The 22,698-nt window shown below is 41.1% G+C and overlaps 2 protein-coding genes across 4 annotated transcripts in view; both read left to right on the forward strand.

Annotated features, from left to right (window-relative positions):
* The window catches only part of SLF2 (SMC5-SMC6 complex localization factor 2), a 28,520-nt gene extending 12,970 nt beyond the window's left edge, over positions 1-15,550 (forward strand). For both annotated transcript variants that reach the window (XM_054277247.1, XM_054277248.1), the window contains exons 7-20: positions 466-576; positions 849-1,016; positions 3,006-3,108; positions 4,479-4,554; positions 5,826-5,967; positions 6,404-6,512; positions 7,141-7,314; positions 7,879-7,976; positions 8,588-8,675; positions 9,167-9,292; positions 10,120-10,197; positions 11,781-11,867; positions 13,240-13,308; positions 14,449-15,550. In XM_054277247.1, coding sequence (XP_054133222.1) covers positions 466-576; positions 849-1,016; positions 3,006-3,108; positions 4,479-4,554; positions 5,826-5,967; positions 6,404-6,512; positions 7,141-7,314; positions 7,879-7,976; positions 8,588-8,675; positions 9,167-9,292; positions 10,120-10,197; positions 11,781-11,867; positions 13,240-13,308; positions 14,449-14,481 — 1,462 coding nt within the window. In that variant the 3' untranslated portion in view covers positions 14,482-15,550. The remainder of the gene's footprint in view (positions 1-465; positions 577-848; positions 1,017-3,005; positions 3,109-4,478; positions 4,555-5,825; positions 5,968-6,403; positions 6,513-7,140; positions 7,315-7,878; positions 7,977-8,587; positions 8,676-9,166; positions 9,293-10,119; positions 10,198-11,780; positions 11,868-13,239; positions 13,309-14,448) is intronic.
* Positions 15,551-19,288: 3,738 nt separating this feature from the next.
* SEMA4G (semaphorin 4G) overlaps positions 19,289-22,698 on the forward strand; it is a 28,664-nt gene continuing 25,254 nt past the window's right edge. For both annotated transcript variants that reach the window (XM_054276830.1, XM_054276832.1), the window contains exon 1: positions 19,289-19,452. The gene's annotated coding sequence lies outside the window, so the exon portion shown is untranslated. The remainder of the gene's footprint in view (positions 19,453-22,698) is intronic.

A 22,698-nucleotide genomic window follows, 5' to 3' on the forward strand; every position in this document is an offset into this window, starting at 1 on the left:
TATGAGTATGTGTTTAACTGCTTATGTGATTAACTGTTTTGATTAAAGAATTTGACCCTGGTAACTATGGGCTTCCTGCCAATGGAGTAGCAGATACTCCTGTAACTAACAGTGTTTACCAAATAAAATACTTGTTTGGTGCTTAGAAAAAAGTGAACATTCAGCCACAAGATCAAAAGTTTTGTGTAATTACAAAAACTTTATCAGAGGTTCATTGAGTATTTGTCTGACAGGCCAGTGATTGATTGATTGGTTGTGCTGTTGGGAATTCATTAGGTTTTGGGAAAAAATACTTTGTCTTGGAATAGCAAGATGCTTGAGTTTTACACAGATGCAATGCTTCACATGGTGTTGCTGTGTGTAAATGGCTCCTGACTCCAGGGCTCACATTCAGAGCCTGGGTTTTGTTGATTGTGCTGTAAATATTAAATGGTGATGTATGCTCTGCTGCTGCTGTTATTTCAGGTTAGAGGAAATAGTGAAACGGTTACAGGAAGACATAGAAAGAGAGGAAAATGCTTCAGATGGAGAAAAAGAGGACAATGCCAATGGAGATGATCTCTCAGAAGAACACAGGTCCTTGCAGCTCCAAAACCAATGAAATATTGATCTTTCCTTTTCTAGCCATTTTTTCCCTTACCTCTCTCTATTTCCAACAATTGTTAATATGTTTAATGAGAACCATTTAAAAATCTTTTGGGGTTGGGTGGATTTCCTTGGGTGCAACTGTATTTTAACAATTCAGCTTTCACATAAGACTAATGTGTTCATAATCTACAAATAACTTTCTCAAGCAGGAAATAGCTTCTCAGTGTTTGAATTGATAAAAGCAATTTTGAATTTTACAGGGCCTTTATGAAGAGATTTTCAGTAGCAACTTATGTCATACCTGACAAACACCCTGGAGAAGATTTATTTGATTTAGCAGCTGCTGGGAAAATCTTCACTCAACATAACCTTGACTTGAGGAATTTTCACTTTGTCCCTCAAAATCGTATAGAATATCTGCTTGTGAAGTAAGAATATGCTCTTCACTTTGCTGTGTTTACTTATACAATTTTCTTGTTATTTTAGCAGTTTTAAGGTACTGTTTAATCTTTTCATGCAAATGAGCTCTGTCTTACTAAATAGGCAAGACTGGTTCCCTTTCCCTGGAATTTTCCTTTCTGGGTTAGCTTTACAGAAGAGTAAATTGTAATTTGAAGCTTCCTTCTTTCCTCCTCTGGAATTCTTGAAAAACCTCTTAAATGAGACATGAGGAAAACCAGCTGTTCTGGCCTCTTCCATATTTCTACCACACTGGGCTGTCGTTGATAACCTTACCACTTTGTGGGAGACAAAAGCAGAAGTGAAATGTTTTAATGACCACAAGCTTAACCATGTGCAGACTGAAAGACCTTTGTGGTTACCTGTTTGTGACCTTCTAGTGTTACATTATGTCTGCTGAAAGACTTTTGGTGCTTCCATGCTGGATGGGCCTGGCACTTGGGGCTCCCTCTGATGAGGATTGCAGAGGGTCAGGATCTCTGACATCTGTTAGATTCAGTCACTGAGCCACTGGTGTGTCTCTGTGTACATAAACAACTGCTCTGCAACCCACAGGCATTGCTGCTCTATATTTATGGGGCTGTCACACTACAGATAGCTGGACAAATACTTGCCTAATGCCACAAGTGAAAACCCTGAAAATTCCTGGATATTTCATTTGGTATTTTATTCCAAACATGCACTGGGGGAACTGAGAGAGTTCAGTTACTCTTCAAGGATTTTTATGTACATGAGTATGTGTGGTGGTGGGTGTGAAGAGGTGGAGAGTGACTTCTCATCTCTTGAGGAAGTGGTGGTTGTGATACACTCCTTTGGCTTCAGGCCTTTCTATTAATGTTTTGAAGATCACAAGGGTATGAGCTTCAAAAGCATCTTGTAAATCAGTGACTAAAGGAATGAGGATTAAACTGATCATCCCTTGCAGAAGGCAATTATGATTTAATTGCTTATGCATTCAACCCAGTTGGCAGGGCTGGCACAGACTGGCTGCCCAGTTGGCACAGGGAGGTCTTACCAGTCAGGCAGGTAGAGGGTATATGTGGGAGCTAGGACACAGATCTCTCAACACAGTTACCTGATTTAGTAGACAGAGAGAATAGAGGAGACTAAAGAAGGGTGTGGGGGAAACAGGATGTCTTTAATTCAGCTGCTTATGACATCCCTAACTTTATAATGAAGACTCATAGAGTATCCTGAGTTGGAAGGGACCCACAAGGATGATCAAGTCCAACTCTTAAGGGAGTGCTCCATTTGGGATTTGAACCCATGAAATTGGTGTTACCAGCCCCCTGCTCTGACCAGCTGAGCTCATCCTGGTGACTAAAGCTCCAATAATTCAGTAGTAGCAATGGCACACTTTCTGTTATCCCAACAGCTACTGTTTGCACCCCACAAATTTACACAGTGAGATTATGCTGTGGGATTTTAATTGCATTAGTTTGCCCTCCAGACCCTTTAGTTAAAAGGGAATTTAAAAAATTTTGAAAACAATATTTTTTTCTCTCTTATTCTGTTGGTAGAGGTCATTGGATAGTTTAATAGGTTTTTAGTCATTTAATGGTCTCATTGAGCATAGCAGGCTGGCTGTGTAGTCAGGCATAGTGGTTCATAGTACAATAGTGTAAATCAATGTTTGTTTGAAACTATTATTCCCTAATAATGCTTTCTCTCTATAAAGCCATACTATACAGTTTCCAGACTGTATAGTATGGCTTTATAGAGAGCAAGATAGTTGTTCTAAAGGACATGTGTAAAGTTGATTGCTATTAAAAATCAAGGCTTGATTACTATGACATTTCATATAAGTAATAGCATAACCCCTGTTTTGCATATTCAGATCTTTCTTTGCTGTTGGTGATGATCTGAGGGATGAGGAAGTTCTTATGTTTTTGTGAAAGTGATGATGCAACCACTAATCAATTTTTATCCTCTTCCTTGCTCCTGTTTTTCTCTTACAGTTCTAGTATATCACAGCAGCTTTTTTTAGTTGTTAATGGCATTCTAAGTTCTGCTTACCATGATACACCTTGTCCCATACCAGTTCTGAAGTGGCTGTTCCAGGTAAGTCTGTGCCATTCATGCAGTTATCATAACTGTGCATGTGTAATATTTTCCTGGAAGCCAGTTGAAGAACTTTGTGAATCTGTTCCATTAACAACTTTTAAATTGGATATTATTTTCTCTCCTGGGTTCTGATTTGTTCTCCCATCTGAAGTACTTTGATTGTCACTAGGGGTGAAACAATTGAGAGCCTTTTCTCCATACTCTGAGTGAATGCATAACTACATGTCCATGTTCATATATGCTACTGCATTGACAAAGAACACAGTAAATGAGGAAAGGTGCTTTGGGCCACTTCACGAGCAAATGCTAATCTTATTTCCTTTTACTCTTAGAAAAACAATACATGCTGCAGTATGCAAAAGTACAGAAGTACCATTTTCTACATATATAATCTTCTAACTCATCAGTGATACCAGCATTGTCAGAAAATTTTCATTTGGAAAAGGTACCTTATGGCTCAGGAAGAAGCCTGGAGTCATTTTCAAAGGAAATGTGGTGACTCTCTCCTTTCAAGATAGCTGTGTCAGTCTCTGAATCACCAGGAATTTACACAGTGCTGTTACTCACAAAAATGCCTCCCTCCAGTCTCCGTTCTGTTATTAATTGCCACATTCTAACTGCACCTGAAACAAAAAAGAAATCTGGACCACCTGGGAAATTGCAGCTTCAGTCTGTTGACTGACTTTCTACATTTGCCAAAAGCAAACATTCTGCTTTTCCGTGTCCTTCCCTCCAGCCAGTTAAAAAATTGCTTTCCTCCTTTCTGTGAGCTCTGGTGTTCCACTAATAAGGAAGAAGTGTGAGCCAATTGAGATCACTTGCAGAGCAGGAAACTGTCCAGCACCTGGGGGAGAAAAAGAAGTTTTTGTTGGGCCAGTGAAGTGCTCCAGGAAATCTGAACTGTGCTTCATGGTCATGCTTTTGTAGTTAAGAGTTATGTGAAAAACTGAGAATTCATTGTTTGGGTTTAGTATTGCATATGTCCAACTTGTCTGTGACTGGAAAGGGGTGTGGTTAACTCTGTTGCCTTCACTCCTGCTCAGGGAGCTCAGTTTGATCACAGATACAAATGGGCTCCAAAGGGGAATGTGATACTTTCTATTCTCTTAACCCTCAGAACTTGTTTAAAAACCAACATGGGGTTACAGCATTCTGATACTGTAAATAATTAATTTTTGATTCTTCCTTTAGAGGCTTTGGGGTTAGGTTTTTTGTTTGTTTGTTTTTTAATCTGTTACTCATTTTACTCTGCTGGGAAGTTTGGTGTTGTTTTTGTTCTGGTTTGATGTGGGGTTTTTTTTCTAATTAAAAGAAAACTGATGCCATCATGCAGCTTGGTTTTTGATGCATAGCTTCTCTCTTCACAGATGATGTCTATTCATCCTGACCATTGTGTTTCCACCAAGATCTTGGACAGATTGATGGAGTTATCACTAAAAAACTGTAAGCATTTGAAGGATGGAAAACTGACCTGAGTGAATGCACTTCTCTCATCAGCTTAGAAAAGTGTTAGTGAGGAAGTAAAAGGCACTAATTCTGTTGGGTGATTTTGGCTTGAATTTAGGCTCTAGTTTTACTAATGTAATGCAGAAATGGTGGGGGCTGACCTTCACTGAGTGTGTGCAACCTGTATCACAGTGTATGGTCCTGGCACATACCTCCAAAGTAGTGCATCCAGTACAGAGCCTTTAAACTCACTCCTGGTGTTTCACAAATAGAATTAACCTGAAGAGAAGCTCATCTGCTCAAAAGTTTACCCTCCTTTCCATCTTTTACTTTGGATGATGCAGACATTTGTAGCTTAAGGATTACAAGATGTTTTTCACATTGTCATTCCCAGTATGTAGCACTTCATGATTTCTTTTCCAGATAAATGACAAAAATGAAGTGAATCATACACCTGCACAGAAACACTTTGAAGGATCTGCTTCAGCCCACAGTTCTTCTGATGTCTTCTGTGTTTTGTCTTCTTCCTTTGTCTGTACTCAAATATTTCTCCACTACAAGTTCCTTTGTATGTTCCCCATGTCTTCATTCAGATCCATCAAAAGTGATATTCATTTAAGACTACCAGTTGACATTGTTAAAGTAATGTGGTTCTCTTGAAGTATTTGCTCAGGCCTGTCCAAATTGTATCCTGTGTTTTAGTTCCTGTTTGAAATCAGAGCTGGTATCAGAGGCAATGTAGCCTCCTTTATTTTATGCCTTGCTGGCATTAGGCTTGATTCTGAATGAACAATTCAAGATAATGAATGAGCATTCAAATAATTAAGGCTGGGAGTTCCTTGTTTACCACTTCTGTTCCAGAAACCTTGCCTGTTTTCAAGTCTTACTTAGCTTCTCTTCTAGTCCCACTGTGATAACACCCTCACCTTTGCCTACACAGGCAGTAATTTGTGTTCTTAGACAAAAATATTGCTTTGTTGCTTGTTATGCTGTTTGTGATGAAAGAGAACTATGACAGAAAATGGGTGGAACTTGAAAGCAATTGACCTGTTATGTAGGCAAGATGTGTCCCTAGTGTAAGATACTGTATTAGACTTTTTTTCCTCCCTCCTTGTTCTGAAAATAAGCTTACTGTTTAATGTACTGACTGCTCTGAGATGAGAGCTGGTAGAATTGATGCAAACTGCTAAGCTTATTTGTTTCCCTTAAAAGGAACTAATTCTAAGAACTAAATTTAAACTAATCCATTCCATGTCTTTTATTTGTAGCTTCCATCAGTGATGAGCAGCTTAAACTATGGATTCCTTCAATAGCTGATATATCAACTGTTTTTGTCAATATGGGTGTTGGGTTCAGATCTCTCTTTCCATTGCAACATCTTCAACCCCCCTTCAATGAGCATGATATTTTGTAAGTGTTTTCCTTTTGATTTTTTTTCCTAGATACTGTGAAAACAAGTTTTTTTGCTCAGAATCTAGAATCAGAAGTTTATTCTTTATTTCCTTTCCCATATTCTATAAGTTTTTGGCTCAGATCTTAGTGAGAATAAATAACTCTGGAATTCAAGCAATGCCTTCTAGGTAAGGATTCAGCAAACCAGAGCATTGTCCTTGTCCTGCATCTTCCTAGTGAGGGTTTGCAGGAATACTGGCTAAATAGCTGGGCAAAGTAATTGGCTACAAGTGGAGTAAGATGTGTGTGTTGGGTGCTCTGGAACTGGAGAGTATTTGGATTTGAAGGCATTTTGATACATGCAGGATTATTTTTCCTTCAGTTTGATGTCAATAAACCTTTGTGGGCTTTTGAATTTGTTCATTTTTTGCTCAGATTGTCTTTCTTCTATTAGAAGTCAGGTGCAAGAATCAGCGAGTCAACAACAGCCAAGAGGAGATGAAGCCACTGCCAGTCCAGTGTTCCCCAATCTACTTGAAAACAATTTAATTAATGTGATTAAGGTGAGAAAATTCCAAGGTTTTTGTGGGTTGGGTTTCTTTTTTGTGTGTGTGTGTGTTTATTTTTGGGAGGGAGGGATAGGGTTTGCCATCTAGTCCTGAGAATGTGTTTGAGTAGATGCTGTCCTGAGACTTCAGCTTCACATTCAGCAGAATTTATTGCAGGCATTTTGCAAACTTCAGTTTCTTGTCTTCCATTGGCTTCACTCCCAACTGCAGAGTTTTTCTGCTTCCCTTATACAGCTGTGGTTCTTTACAGAATATCTTGGCTCCCTCACATAGAAGAAACTATCCACTGATTTCGGTTTTCAGTATTACTGAAGTATTTAGAAAATATTTTGGCCTTTCCTTCAATTAAAGGAGGATTATCTATGTAGCAAAGAAAGATTTTTCCTGCTCCAGTGGTATCTGGGCAATATTGCCATTGCTCAAAAAAATGAGTCTCCAGCAGGTATTAAAATAAAAGGGTGGTGTTACTGGGAGAGAGGGACATGTTAGTAGACAAGTGTTGCCAAAACAGTACATCATTTGAGGTACATTTTACTGTGAGTGTGGAAAACCTAAGTTCTCATCATGCTTCAAAATAAACTAAAATAATTCCATGTTTTAATGCTTTGTATTTCTTTTAAAGTTTCTAGTTTTCTGTACATCAGTAATTCACGATGGATATACTGACCAAGAGATATGGCTGCTGCTTATATTGCTATTTAAAATAAGCTTGGAGAAACAGTTAAAACCTTTTCTGACAGATTTTCAGTGCCTTTTTTTCAAGCTTCTGATGAATATAAAAGACTGGGATACAAAGGTAACGTCATAGATTTATTGTACTAGATTTGTGAAACTGCAATTTCTGTTTGAAGTTTTCTTTTTTTCTTTTTTGACGTATCAGAAAAGTACTGGCTGAAGATGTAATACAGGATTTTCAATAATAGTACAAATAATAATATGAAAAATTCAAAGCCTTGTGTTTGTGTGACATTTAGGAAGTGGGTGGGTGGGTACACTGAGAGGGTTTTTGTTGCATGACATTGAGTTGCCTGTCCTCTTCTACAAGTTTGTTTATCTTAAGATTGTGTGCTAAAATAGCTGTATGTTTAAAATGGCATTCTGAAAGAATTAAGAAATTATTGCAATATGCTGGTAAGCTGTCATTAAAAACATTCTGATCTCAACTACCCTGCTTTAAGTTGTATTTAGCAGACTCACCTGCTGGTGCAGCACAGACATTTTTATGTACGTCATCTCTTGTTAGATCAGTTCCTTTTATCAATTATGCCGCCTGTGTTTCTGGGGAGTAGGCGTGTGCTCCTTTGCAACTAAAGCAAGCAGCCCTTCTTCAGTTTCAGGATGTTTTGTTGTTCTTTTGAAGATGCCTGAGCTGTGCCTGTCAGTGAGTGAGCTCTCCAGCAATCCCCACAACCTCCTGTGGCTCGTTCAGCTGGTGCCCAGCTGCATCGCGCGCGGACGGTAATGACGCTGTCGTGTCAGAAATGCATGGATCATTCACACTTCAAAACCAAAAGGGATTTGTTTTCTCATGTGTTACAGATGTATGTGCAACCCTTGGTGTGCATGTACACCTTCCTGATTACCTCTGCTGTGAAAAAGGGTTGTTAAATCCTTTATGTAGTTTCTGGGCTGTGGGTTCTTGGTGCACTGTAGCAAAGGAAGGCTTAGCTTCAGGTTCTGACATTCATCACTCTAATTCTTGTCTGAGTGACCAAGATTTAAATTTTCGTTGGGTGATTCATGTCTGCTTCTAAGTATTCTGAGTTGTATATCTTTGAAATTAGTAAACTATAATGTGAGTGAGTGAGCAGAATTAGTTAGGTCATTACCTTCAGGCTTGGAGACAAGTATCTAGCATTGTTTACTTGTGCAGAAGCTGAGCTGCAATGAGATTAAGGATACTTCTGTTTTACTAGCTAGCTTACTGGTTTATATTGCACCTATATTCAGAAAATCCGGCTTAATATTTGCAAGCAAGTTTATGTCTAAGGAAGACAGGCATAGCCTCACATACTTTGTAGAAATGGTGGGTTTAAAAAATTTTAATGGAAATAATTTTTGTTTTTCAGGGAAGTAAAAAGGCACCTTAGCCTAGTGGTAATTGCAAAATTTCTTCATAAGAAGCATGTAGAAATACCTCATGACAGTGACAAGCAGGTACTGCTTACATGTATTGTCTTTGTAGAATTTGAAAGTTCAGAAAACATTAATATTGTATGCTTGTGTTTTATATTTTAGTATTGTAAGCCGGTTTTCAAGAACTTTGCCAAATGACCAATTAATAATTTTCTGTTTAGATTAGTGTTAAAAGTGCATTTGCACATGTGTGGAATCTGCATGCTCTGCAGCTTGTGCTTGTTTATATGCCTAGACATTAGTTTTAGTCATTAGGAAGTCTACACTTCTTTGAGTCTTCCTTTTGTAATCATGTGGAGACACTGTTTTCATAGGTTTGATCTTCTATTGAGAAAGTGTACAAACACTGAAGTCTGTGAATAGTCAAAAGTTACTCAAAGCATGAAAACTTCTTTTTTGATTAAAAATCCCTTTTCTGTTCCTGTTCCAATGGATAAGTAATATTGTAGGGGCACTCAGTTTCCAATTTTCTGTTGTTAGTCAGTCCCATTTGTTAATGCTTGTATCTGTAGATGTTTCTTCTGCGTCAGTTTCTGGTGCGCATGAAACCTTCTTATCTACTGAGGAAGATGAGAGAGATGAGAAAAGGGCAGAAGGAGCTTAAAGATGATGAAGTTCATGCAGAACTAGAACATGAGGTATATAGCCAAGTGATTTTTTGCTTTTGTTTTTTATGCATCTTTTTTAATATTTTATATATAATATTATATATTATAATACTATTTGGGGAATATTTCTTTTGCTTTTTAACAGTTCTCTATGTGGAACTGTAAATACACTGTTTAGTTACTGTTCATCTTTAAAATATTACTAATTTTGGTTGTAGTCATGGGGGAAGGAAAGGAGTATGTGGTGGAGGAACCTGTATTGGGTTGTTTTGCAAACAGGGAAATGGTCAAATTTTCTGAAGTCACAGGGAAGTCTTGAGTCTCTACTTCTGTAATCAGAGGACATTCTTCCCTCCCTTCTGATGTAATCAGTGAAAACTGTTCAGTGCTGAGCCAAAACTTTAACTTCAGGTTTCAGAAAATATTTGCAAATATTTTATTAATATCTTCTCTCAAACAAGTGTTAAAAAGATTTAGTATTTCCATCCATCCAAAAATTGAATATTGCTTTGGTTATTTAAGTGGTTGTCATGGAATCTCTCGGCAAGTGTTTTGATCTGGGGGTAGATGAAGGGAAAATAAAGCCAACTGCTGAATTTAATTTTCAGTTAGCAAAACCAGATTTTTATGGATTGCTTAGGTTATTTAAACCAGTATAATAATCCTGGTTTAAAATGTTTCTAATATGTGAATATACTGTTTCAAATTAGTTATTTAGGCAGATATGTTGATGTACTTGTCCATTGGCCTGGCTGTTGGAGGATTCATTCCAGAAAGCAGAGATGGTTCCATGTCTAGATGTGAAGAGTTAAAGTAATGGTGCTTTCACTGCTAAAGGTCTTTTGATTTCTCTCCAGGTATACTACCTGATCTATGTCCTCCTGCATCTAGTCAGTGAAGCCAGTTTCCTTGATGTTGTAAATTCTAGTCAAAGGGTAAGTAACTTTAGTGGCTAGACCTTTAGATTTTAAAATGTTGTTTATCATGCACATTTAGTGTGTTTTGGCAAGAGCTATCACGTGATGGAAGATCAGCAGTGCATAAGAGCACTGGGGGAAGCTTTTGTTCTGGGCAAGGTAAATGCAGAAGAACTTCTGTGTGTTTACTGCAGAGAAAACTCTTCTGTGTTTCTGTGAACGCAGCTACCTCCAGACATAAGGCTGTGAAAGAGCAGGCATTTGTTGTGTTAATCTTTCTCAGAAGGTATCTGGAGGTAAAGTTAACACAGAAATTCTAAGTCAAATGGTTCTGTCAACTTTGGAAGTCGGTTTGAAATTTTTCAGTCTAGGAGAAAATCACTTCAAAGATATCCAGTAAAACGTTTTCAAGCACATTTCAGTTTCCTGTGCTGGAGTGCAGCAAGTGAAAGCAGGACTGTAGCTCTGCTCTGTAGTGGTAGTTCCTTTTTGCCATGTGATGTGAACATCTAAGTAATTCTGTCTGCTTAGCCTTTCAGTATTTCTATTCAGATTTCTGTGATCATTTGCTGGGAGTTGCTTGCTGCAAGGTGTCTGTGTAAACCTTCTGCCCTATAGAATCACTCTTGGCTTTTAAGAAATCTGTCACAGGAACTGTTTGAGAGACATAAACCAGTAATGTTTGGCTACATTTGGATGCTTAGGTGTCTCAGTATTACTTAGATTTGTGGAGAACTTGATGTTTTCAATTATTTTTTTAATGTCTCAATTTCTTAAGGAAGAAAAACTTTATAATTCACTGACCTATTAGCCATCAAGTGGCAAGAGAGGTATGGCTGAATATTGTGCAGGCTGAACTTGTGCAAAATCCATCTTAACTATTTCATTTCTGCCCCTCTTCCAGTTAGAGAGGATAAATTGTGGTGGCCTTGAGACACCAGCAAATGTTTATAAATAGAATTTCAGCATGTCTCACCTGTTCTGCAGAGTGGAGCCTCTTGGCAGCTGTTCAGTGAGAGATTGAAAACAGGAATTTTATGAAGAAATTAACAGAATGTGAAAGACCTTGGGAGTCATTATCAAGAGATCCTGAAGTGCAAAACTGCTTTATTAAAGTAATCAGAAATTTAGAGAAAATAAAAGATCAGCGCATAAAACCTTGGATATATTTTACCTGCTCAGCCAATTCCTACAAAAGAAATTACCTGAGTCATCATTACTGAAAAGGTTATTTTCAGCTATTGTAGCTTCAGAATTTTTTTGCTGATAAAAGATGTGAATGGCACTGCACTGTTTTTGCTATTTTGGGGGCAGAAAGGATTTTCAAATTAGTTAGCAGGAACTTTAGAATTTGTGTTGTATAGCTCTGCTATACTTTGAAGCTGCTTTTAAAAACTCTTGGACCTGCTTTACCAGGAGGATACAACAGATAGAGGATCTTGCCATGTGACCTTGTTTTCTTTCTTTTCCCTTTCTTAACTATGTATTTCTGAGAAAAATTCAAACTGAAGCATGTAATTTTTAAATTGATATAATATTTAAATAAAGCCTGTAGTTTTGACATGGAGGATTAATAACTGTACACTTTTGTCTTTATTTAGCAACACTTAGTGAAGCTTTGTCGTGCCTTGGTTAAGCACGTGAAAGGTGACATAAGGGAAGATGCAAGAATGTTTTATCGGTCTAAGGTAAGATGCAGAACTTGATTTTGTGTTTTGTTTTGGTTTTGGGGTGGTTTTTTGTGTTTGTGGTGCATGTTGTTCCCTCATCTCAGCCCTAGATATTCTAGGAGTCCCTCATGGGCCTGGGGGTTTTTCCTCTTTTTTTCTATCTGCATCATGTCTTTGTGTGGAAATAAATAAATAATGGAATGCCCATTTTAATTCACTGAAAATCCTCCTAATGCTAACAATGGGACTCTTAGCAGCTCTGAAATGTGACTGGTCATCCCTTTAGCCAGGCATCTCCACGTTTAGGCCCACAGAGTTGCTCTGTTTCTCTTTGTGGCAGTCACTGGTAGCTGACTCCAGTTGTAAGAGCAGAGCCTACCTGCAGGGCAGGTACAGAGGACTGAGAAACTTGCCTGTCTTGCATTTTATTTTTCAAATAAATGAATTGATTAAAAGTGCTTTGGATTTAAGCCAGCTGTATGTGATGTAGCATCAAGCTCGGACAGCTGCCTTTTGTTTGCTTTGTCTGTGAACCTTACATCTGATAGTCCTAATTTTGTGACCTTCAGGCTTTGCATACTACAAACCAAGTCAGCTCAGTGAAAAAGTCACTGGCCCCAGCTTTGAAAAGCCTTGTCTTCTTCAGCTTTAAATCAGACATTTGCAGTTGTGTGTTTCCTTACCTCTCAAAAACATTCTTCTTTTCTTACTCAGATTAGTGGAGCATGGATCCTTCTAACAAGTTAATTGCTCCTGCCTTGGAGTGTTATGTCACTGGTTGCTTTCACTTCTGTTTCTATTTGTCTTTGCACTGAGAGGGGAAAATCTTACTCTGGTTTCTCCATTGCTTTGTTTGTGTAATACTGCAGTAACTTCTAGAGGATGCCACTGTGCTGGGTTTTAACACAGCAGATGAAGCAAATCTCAGTGTGAATGGCTTGGATTAAACACCTGCTTGTGCTTGGTTATGAAAAAGCACAGTTTATGTGCAAGGAATTTGTTTCAGAAGCAGCCAGTGCTGCATTGTTGGCTTTTGTGGCCGCAGTTGCACCTGCTCTAGGTACAATCACACTTGTGACAAACCTCATTTCCCAGGGATGAGGTGGTGTTTGGAGGGCAGAGGTTTGCATGGTGATTCCAAACACTCAACCTGGGGAGTCATGTGCCTCTAATGTTTGTGGAGTGCATGACTTTCAATTCAGAGTAATGAGCTTCAGGGACCTGAAGTTGAGATCATGATACTTCCTGGCAATAAAATTGTTCCTTTCCAGTAAACCTGGTATGTTGGGTTATCTGTTTATTTTTGAGTTTGGAGCAGTGAGGGGGAGCACAGGGTATGGTTTTGTCATTTTTAACAAAAATGGCTAAATGAATCAATGTGAATTTGCAGGTAAGCTGCTTGGCTGCCAGGATATTTGAGAAATGGCAAGACGTGATACAAAGCACTCGGCTTACTCAGGTACTGTAATGAAACTTCTCTTCCCTCATTGCAGGGTGCATTTAACTCCGTTTTTAGCGCTTGAAAATGGCAAATCCTTTAAAGAGATTTTATTTTTCTATATAAATGGCATGGCTGTGGAATACACTTAGGTGTGTTAGAATGGATTTGAATTAAAATTCTTACATGGCTGGCTTCAATAAAAGCAGGATCTCCTCTCCATTGTTAAAAGCTCTGTTTTTGTAAAGGTGTGTGTAATACACTGAAATCCCAGTCCTGAGTCGAGTCACTGGGCCTGTCTCGGATTACAACTATTAGCAGATGCTTCCAAAAGGAAATTAGGGCAGGAATGCAGTGAGGCACATCCTGCTGTGGTCTGGCACCGTGTGGCTTTGAGACTTCTTGAGTCCAGGCCCATGAGAGCCCATGTTAAGGGCTCTCAACAACTGTTCCCCCTTCAAATGTGTCAAATTTCATGGCATGATGAGGCAAAGCCTCTCATGTTTGTAAAAGTATGCAGTAGTAAATAATGCCTTCAAAGGTCTCAGAAATATTTGCCTTTGTGGCATCTAGCTGGCCTTGGTAGAATAGGTGGATAATTCCTGCTGATACACAAAGTTCAGAGCTCCTTCCTCCAGCCTTGGCTTGTAAGGGTTCAGTTGTAATGTGTTGTTCAGACCACCTGTGTGAGTCCTGTCTTGGAACATAAAGCAATCTCTCTTGGAAAAGCTTAGCTGTACTGCAGAGTATCATTTTCATAAAATTTAAATTATACATTATGCCTAGTATTGATTCCAGTTAAAAACTGTCATTAACCATTAGTAAGGACTATTGATTCCTCCCAACAATGTGCAAAAAAAGAAGTTCTGTGTAGTGTGTGTGATATTTTATGTTCTGAGCACTCCAGAGCAAGAAGTGACACATGTAACACATGGCTACAGAATCTGCTTAGAAATTAATGAAAGTTGGTAACAAGGTGGCTCTTTCAGTATTGTTTCTTTGGAGGTATTTGCGGTTGATTCATGTATGGGAAACTGGCAAGTGTTTCAGAATAAAATTCCAGCACATTGTGGTGCTCCCAAGCTAAGCACTTGCCTACTCTACTAATTTCTTCTGACACTGAATTTCTGACTTGTATGCTAATTTGGTTTTTTTCTCTAGGGAAAACTGCATGACTTCTGGGTGCCAGATTAATGAAATCTTGCCTAGTTAAGGGAAACTAGCAGAAACTGAAATCAAGGAGGATGTAGAATGAATGGAGCTTCACCTTGTTTGGAACAGAAGAAATCAGTCACCTGAGTAAGAACTTGAGCTTGATTCAGACAAGCTCTAGACACATGAGAATCTGATTTGACCAACATTGTTTTTTACTACAAGTACTCTACTTCTGAAAAATTGAAGTGGATCAACTGAAAAACCTCAGCTGTTCCTACAGCCCTATCAGAACTGGCTAGAAATACTTTACTATATTGAAAGCTGAGGGAAGTTTTCTTGTTTCCCTTGTTAATCACAGGACCTATTTGATAACAGTAAGTATTTATTTTCTTGCCAGCACATACCTGCAAGCATTGTTTAGGTTGGCTGAGAAAGAACTGCCCTGTGACATGAAATCTGAGTTCAGGAGGAGTGTTGGACCTCCCCTGTTGTGAGCAGGTGAGGAAGTGTGGGCTGAATTCATTCAGATGTGGGCTGAATCATGGTAATCTGCAAAGCAGAATTGGTATCAACATCCAGTGTCTCTTAAAAATACAAAATACAGCAGTTGCACCTTCTTTAAACGGAGAATAAAATATCATCTCAGTGGAGATTAGAGAACAGCATTTGGCTCACCTTTGTAGGACTGTGAAAGCCATATGATGACTGAATTCCTTGGTGTGAAGTCCTGCTGCACAGACAATATGTGCTCAAAGCTCCAGGAGCTGTTTATGAAATAAGCAGAGGAAGATGTGATCTCCTTTTGTGCTCTCTGTACAAATGCAATCACTTAAATCTTACACTGTGGTTTGTCTGTGGAATGGATGTAATAGGAAGAAAAAGTTCAGTTATTGGGTAAAAACACCAATGGGGATTCCCATAATAAGAGATTTTTAATAACGTCAACATGTGTATTTTAGAATACTGTTTTAATTCTTGTAGATTGCTCTGTCTTGTATGGAATTCTGTATGATAAGAATGTAAAATAAGGCTTAAAAAACCTGCCAACTACAAGACCTTCAAATTTAATTATGTGTATTACATATAAAAGAATTGGTATAGAATGGACACATCTTAGAGGAAATCTATTAGATTTGCAAATTCCTACTAAATGTTATTTTTTTTCAAGTGTCACACTGCTATGTCAATGTCATCTTTTGCTCTTGGATAGCTCATCTGCCTTCCCTCTTGTAACAGTTGCTTACTTTGAATATATTGTATGTCATTTTATTAATGTTTTTATTTTTTTCACTAATATTGTATAAAGGTAAAAAAATGTGGAATGTTTACTGTATTTAATGTGTATATATTTTCTTACGGTGTAAAGTTGACATTGCTGGCCTGTATATTTTGAAGACAAAAAGGGGAGGAGTTTAGATGAACAGCTTTTGTACTGCAGTTCAAAGCATGTTGAAACTGCTGAGAGTTTTTCCACACAAAATAGCCACTTTGATATTTACTTTCATTTAACAGAACAATGAAAAAATAAAACCAGACACTCCTTTTTAGTTAAATGTCCCCAGAGAAAATGGGCTCTGTTTCACAAAAAAACAAATGGCCACAGGTCCTATTTTATTCTTATGGCACATATTACAATTCTTGGTTTCACAGCTGATTAGCTCATTATAGATGGAGACAGTCTTGAAATCATTCTCAGCTCAGCCACTCCTGTGTTTTCATGCTTAATGCCTGTTCCAGCACTTTCCCTCTTCCCCCACTCCTGCTTGGTCTGGATTTCTCTTCCATCTGTTCTGTAGCTGAGCAGTAATTCCTCAAGAGCTGAGGTCTAGGTGTGGGTTAAATTGGTGCTCATCAGAATCCTTACAGAGATGATTCCCAAGCATCACTACAGGGTCTTTACAAGAGGGTCCTGGCAGTGAAATAGCAAACCTGCTGCCCTTGTGTTTTGCCAACTCATTTGCTGTTCCTCAGCCAGGACGTACATGCATTGGAAAAGGCTGTTTCCTTTTCCTGCAAAAGGTTGTTGCACACTAAAGGTCTTAACTGCTTTGGATGTCTTCAGAGAAGCATTTTGCACTTGAGGTCTATCTTTTGATACTGGCTTGGCTATATTAAGAGCCAAAGTATCGCATTTCATGTGGAAGTAGGTGCACTTTATTGCAGTAACAACAGGAAAAAAAAATTAAAGTCTGGTTGTAAAATATGTTTGTAGCTCCTTGCCTTTTTTTTTTCCTTTAATTTTCTGACAAGCCTCTCTATGGCTTAAAATAACCCAAACAATTCTGGTTTTAAAGTTGAAGAAACCTAGCAGTGAAACTATTTGTGCATCTCATATTCCATAACTGTTCCTGTTATGGAACTTGGTAATGGATGGGGATTTCAGAAGTGATTAATGATATGCAGGTAGATCTGGCTGAAGGTCAGTAGGACATTTCATTGATGCAGCAGCTGCAGGAACTCTCTGAAGTCCCCAAGATAATGATTTAGTTGAGGATGTCTTTGGGAAAAGCACGTGACTGGAATATTTGAAGTGTGTTGTTGTTATTGGTGGAGGATCTGGTTAGATTGCTGCAAAGGCATTTTAGAGGTAGGATTTCAGTGTGGAAAAAGACTTAATACTGAGGGTTCATTCACATATGGGAAACTGGCAAGTGTTTCAGAATAAAATTGCTGTGCTGGTTTTCTGAGCACAGAAAGCCAGGTCTGTCTCCATGAGAGATGTCTGTGCTCAGCACTGCCCAGGACCAGTCCTGGGGCCAACATTTGGGTGCAGGGGCTGCAACAGACTCTGCTGCTGTGGAGATTCAGGCAAGTACTTCCAGGTAGCTGGGTTCCTCTGCCCATCCTGTCACTAGCAGGAATACTGGAGCTCCAGTACTAATACTGGTGTTCTGTTTGTTTTCGTTCCCAGGGGAGCTGTATGTGTAGCACAGTATCCCTGGCTTGGGGTTTGTGTTTTGTTGGTTTGTCTTCTGTTGGTTTGTGGTGGTTGTGACTTTTTGTTTTACTGAGAAAGGCAAATCAGAAAGGTTTCTGCTGAAGATGACCCTCCTAATTTTTCTGGGGTCCTATTCCTTGGGTTTGTGAGCTTCTGGAAAGCTGCCTCTTGCCTAAAGTTCCCCAGTGGGAAAACTGCCCTCTGTCTCTGCCCGAGGGGCAGCTGTTTGCACTGGCATATTAGTGCTGCTTTCTGCATCCAGAAAGAGAGAAAAGGCTCTTGGGACTGGCTGTCTTTGAGCAGGGAAGAGGCTTGATGAGCTTGTAGGAGCCTAAGCAGCTGCTGAGGAGCTCCAAAGGAGCTGCCCAGAGGGGTCAGACAATCATTAGTGGATTTAGCTTATTCCTTGTGGTTTAACTTATCAAAATTCCTTTAATTGCCCTTTTCCCCATATTCCCCCCAGGCTGTGAAATACCTTCATGTTTTGCCTTGTGGATATTTTGCCAGCTTTACTGGCAGGGCCCCTTCTTATCACGTGTTGAAAAGGGCTTTCAGTGCTGGGGAATGGCGTGGGCTGCTGGTGGGAAGGATCCTAGGAAAAGTGAATTCCTTGAAGGGCTTCTCTTTGCAGAGAGGCTTTTAGTTTTGCCTCCTGATGCTTTTTTCAGCCAGCGCTTCCTCGCCTTTACAGTCAGGAATTTGAAAGGGAGTATTTTATCTGGTAGCAAAAGCAAGGCTGGGTGAGGAGTGAAGAAAAACATTTGCATCTTCCATCTTGATATTTTGATCTGTTTGGAGAAAGTCAGTCCTATGCTTTAAGGCTGCTTTTAAGTGGCGTTTGGATATGTAGTACTTTTTTGAATGCCTCCCTTGTCTCTGCGTGGTGAGATGCTGCTAATGTTTCACCTCCTTCAGCTTCCCTGCCACCTCCCCGTTCCCTGTAGGGAGGTCACAGGGGAGGGGATGGAAACTCCACTGGAATTGTTCCCTTCATTGTCATCAAAGCGCCTTTGCCATCAGCCTGGGGGGAAACCCAAAACTTTTCAAGGCAGGTTTGGCCCGCATGGTGTGTGGGGGTGGATAAAGGGGCCATTTTCACACACCCTTGTCCCAGTGCTTCCCTTTGGGTTTGCATTTGCGGCTGAAGCTGCCTGAAGCCGGGCGAATGATGCTCCTTCCCTCTCGCAGAGAGGAGCACAAAGGGTAAATGGATTTGTGCAGCTTTTGTGCTGCGGGGGCTCCTTCACCGGAGCAGTGAGCGCTCTGGGCTGGGGTGGGCACACAGGCTCCGGGGCTTTGCCTCTGGGTTTCAGGCTCTCTCCTCCCGAGGCTTGCTGGAACTCCTGGCTCTCGGGGCAGATGCAGGAGCAGAGGGTCCCCTTCCTCTCCGGACTGACCGCCAGGCTGCAGCTGAAACAAAAACAATAGCTTCAAGCTGCCAGGGGCAGTGGTGGGGAGAGTGGGGCAAGGCATCCAGTTTCATGCTTTATTCACACTGCAGGCTTTTATAAAGGCAGTGTAAATCGTGCAGAGCAGCCGTGGGCTCCGCAGACAGCATCGCCCAGGCTCTCAGACACATTGATCTGCATGCTGGAAACTGAGCGTGTCCCTTTGCCCTGAGCAGGCTGTGGGGAGAGGCCTGCCAGGTGAGGATGCTGAGCTGCTGCACTGCATGTCAGCTCTCCTTCACCTTTGTGAAGCACTGCCTGCCTCCCCTGTGTACTAACCCATTTTTCCCCCTCAGTATTTTGTGCTCCAGCATTGTTATGGCAAGGCTTGGACAATGCAACGTGTTTTTCCCTCCAGTTGATTCTCTGATTAGCCCATTTTTCCTCTTGCCCTCATTCTGTTTTTCCCGCAGTATGCGAACGCCGTTTGCTGAGAAACTGTGTCAGCCTTCCTCTAATTAAGAGTCTGGCAGGAGGCAGCGCAACAGTAATTTTGGAGATGACGCTTCCAGTTTGGAGCTGACAGGGAGCTGAGGTGCTGCAGCGGGCGCTGCTGCTGGGGATGCAGGAATGTTCTCCGGCTGAGCAGGACAGGGGACCCACAAGGAGCCTGCTGCAGGAGCAGTGAGTACCCCGGGGGGTTTGGTGTTTGATCTGTGTCCTCTTGAAAAGCAGCTGCAGGAATGGTTAAATCTGTGGTTATGTCACAGGTTTAGCCCTTTGTGAGGGTGTCTCTGTGTGTGTGTAAAGGACAGGAATAAATTGCAGTGGCCCTAAGTCGGCTGCATCTCTCTGAAATAGTTGTAATGTTGAAAAGTAAGATGGAGAGCTCAACAATCGGCCTGAAAAAGGGCAAATAAGGAGAAGCCATTCAATGGCGCTCTGTCATACGGCTTCAGACTCCATAGTTCTTTTATTAACAGGAAAGCTCAAAGCAAACAAAAGGAGACAGGAGCTGGGGATCTGCTTGCCTCAGGATGTGGATGCTAAAAGCTTAGAGGTTCAAAGAGCATTTTATGGCAGAAAAATGCAGCAGGGATCTGTGAAATGAAAGCCGTTCTCCCTGGCTGAGAAAGCTCCGGCTGCTGATCCCTGGAGGGTGGAGCATGTGCTGGGGAGATATCCCAGATGTCTGCCCCATTCCTTCACCTCCTGCAAGGTACTAGGATTTGGTCCAGTGTGCTGTTAATGCCTGTATGCTTTACGTGAACAGCCGAGGGATTTCATGTCATCTCTCAGTTTCCAGGCAGTCCATCGTGTCCACCATTCTGTCTCTCCATCCACTCCTGAGACAGAAGTTGCTGTTGAAAGTGGTGCCAGCCCTTGCTCTGAAGGAGCCTAGTGAGGTGTATGGGGTCAAATGTTTCATTTGGCTGAAGAAAACTCAGTGACATTTTTTGATCTTTCTAATGACCCTGTGAGCCAGACTAGGAAAACGAGTTGTGTGGTTCAGGAACTCCAGCAGAACACAGCCAGCCACATGCCAGAGTTGACCTCCTTCCTCTCCCCTCCCACCCCATCCAAAGATGTAGGGAGAAGTACAAATAAGAGCAGATGAGGAGATTTTTTTTTAAAAAAATCTTTTCCTATGTGGTACCACTAGAGCACAATTCAGCATTTTCCTCTCTACTCGCTGTGTCAGATTTGCCTCTTGGGGGCAACCTCACCCCACTCCAGCTGAGACCAAAGGGAGCTCAAGTGCTTGGGGGCGATGACTCACTGCGCATCTCTCTCTGCCTTTGCGTTATCTGATCATTTTTAGTAATCGAGGTCATAATTTGCTGAAAGGATTTTAGGATTTAAGCCGTCGAGGCTGTGACTGTTGGTGGCTTTTCAGAAACGATGTGATTGGCTCTTGAAGGTCCCTTTCCAGGCTTGGAGTCCTTCAAAGTTTTTTCCTGCCTTGGTGTCCTTCAGAGAGAGGAGGGTAGCATGGAAGGATGTGTGTTTTGTGGTTCTGGTTTAATGGGTAGAGCATAAATCTCTGCGAGGAAGATTTACAGTGTTCTCCTGGCTCTTCTGCCTGGGTTGGCTTGGACTGTCACTAAGCCTATCAGATAGCGCTGAGGACACTCTGACTTGTCAGGGGGAGAGCAAAATTACTGCTCCAGCTCCATTTCAGCCCTGAGTCCCTGAGCAGGCATCTCGTACAAACCTCGTCCACAAAAAACCATTTGCATTTATTTAAAGGGCGTTGAGGTATATGATGGAATAAAGAAAGTATTATTCATGCTTCGTGCTGTGGTTCCTAATGGTACTTTACACGCTGATATGACCTACAAAGCTTGTTGTTTTGTGCCTGCAGTGCTCTGATGTTCTTCCTACCCTGAGGGTCAGAAATGACAAGAATAAATGATTGTGATGAGCGTCTTGCAAATCCCTGCTCCCTCTCCTTGGAAGTGTCCTTGCCAGGGCACAGCTCAGTGACCTTGCTGGCACAGGCAGCAGAGGGACAGCATCCTTGTCTGGCCCATGGGACTGAACAGAGTGATCTTCCTGTGAGATGTGAGGGCAAATCCATTTATCCATAGTCGTGTTCCACCTTCCCCCCAAAGCACAGGGATGCAGCTTGGGCTGGGCACAGTGCTTGGCCCAAGCTGAACACACACAGGGCCCATCCTCTGGAAAATACCAGGGAGAAGGCTGGAGCAAGTGAGGTTCACCATGGACCCCAAAGCATAGGGACTACTCCAAAGGGGAGTGCAGGGCCCTGCAGCCTGTGTCTGCCCAGTGAGGGACTGAGTCAGCCTTGCTGGGGCAGCAGCTCCTGGCTCCAGCCAGCCTGGGCACTTGGACAGCAGCAACCACGCCGCTCATTAACCCAGCCCTCCAGCACTTGCTCTGCTGGCCTTGACACTGTCCTTCTTAATAGCTCCCCTTTTTTCTTTTTTTTTTTTTTTTCTTTTAATAAAGGTAAATTAGCTATATGGATATGCAGGAACATGAATCAAAGGAATTCAGCTGACTCCCGAATGAACTGTTCATACAGAGATGTGCTAAAGCACCAGGACGTGATGGATGCAGCCTGCTCAGAAAACACCTAAGGACAAAAACTGCTTGTGAGGCATCTCACTGCAGCCTCCAAAAATCTGATTATGTAGGGGGAGGAAAAAAAAATCAGGTTTTGGAATACATTAACTTAGCTGAACAGCACAGAGAGAAGGTACCAGCAAGAAGCAAATCAATTCCTGAAGGCTGCTGGGAAATCCCACTGAATTGAAGCTTCAGAGTAAGGCTGACTGCACTTAGAGGAGTTATGTTTCACCTGAAATATTTAACACTGGGCATTGAAGTGCTCTGTGTGTCCAAAGAGCCCACCAAAAATATGCTTACGAGAAGATTTTAGAGGAACCCTGGGCTCATGCCATGCTGTTGATGGGTGAACCCAGATATTCGCATTGTTCAGTTTTGTTGGGTTTTTGTTGGTTTTTTTTTTGTTGTTTTTTTGTTCTGTTTTTTTTAAGAAAAGCATGGGAAGGATAAGTCCCTCGCCTCCATCACAGGGTAGCAGAAATTACCATGTAATGAATGCTGGTCTGCTTTTGGTACATGTGCTGACAGATCTGTTGTTAGGAGGAGATGTTTCCATAGCAAAACCATCATCATAAATGGCACTGTGATGCAGCAGAGATGCTGTGGTGGCCCCGGGGACCATCTTCCCGGACCTTTCTGAGCATCCTTGCAGGGAATATGGGAGAGTGATGGCAGGGGGGATCAGAGCAGCTCATGGTGATGCTCCTCACAGCGCTGCCATAGCACCAGGGCTCTGCTGGCAAGGCTGTCAGCTCAGCGTTTTTCAGTCCTTTCCCACTTCAACAGAAAAACTTCAACAAAAGGCAAGCTTGAAATAGCTCATTTTATCTCCACAAA

This window comes from Melozone crissalis, unplaced genomic scaffold (assembly GCF_028551555.1).
Source record: "Melozone crissalis strain CALT ecotype California unplaced genomic scaffold, PUWL_Pcris_2 ptg000019l_1, whole genome shotgun sequence".
Lineage (NCBI taxonomy): Eukaryota > Metazoa > Chordata > Aves > Passeriformes > Passerellidae > Melozone > Melozone crissalis.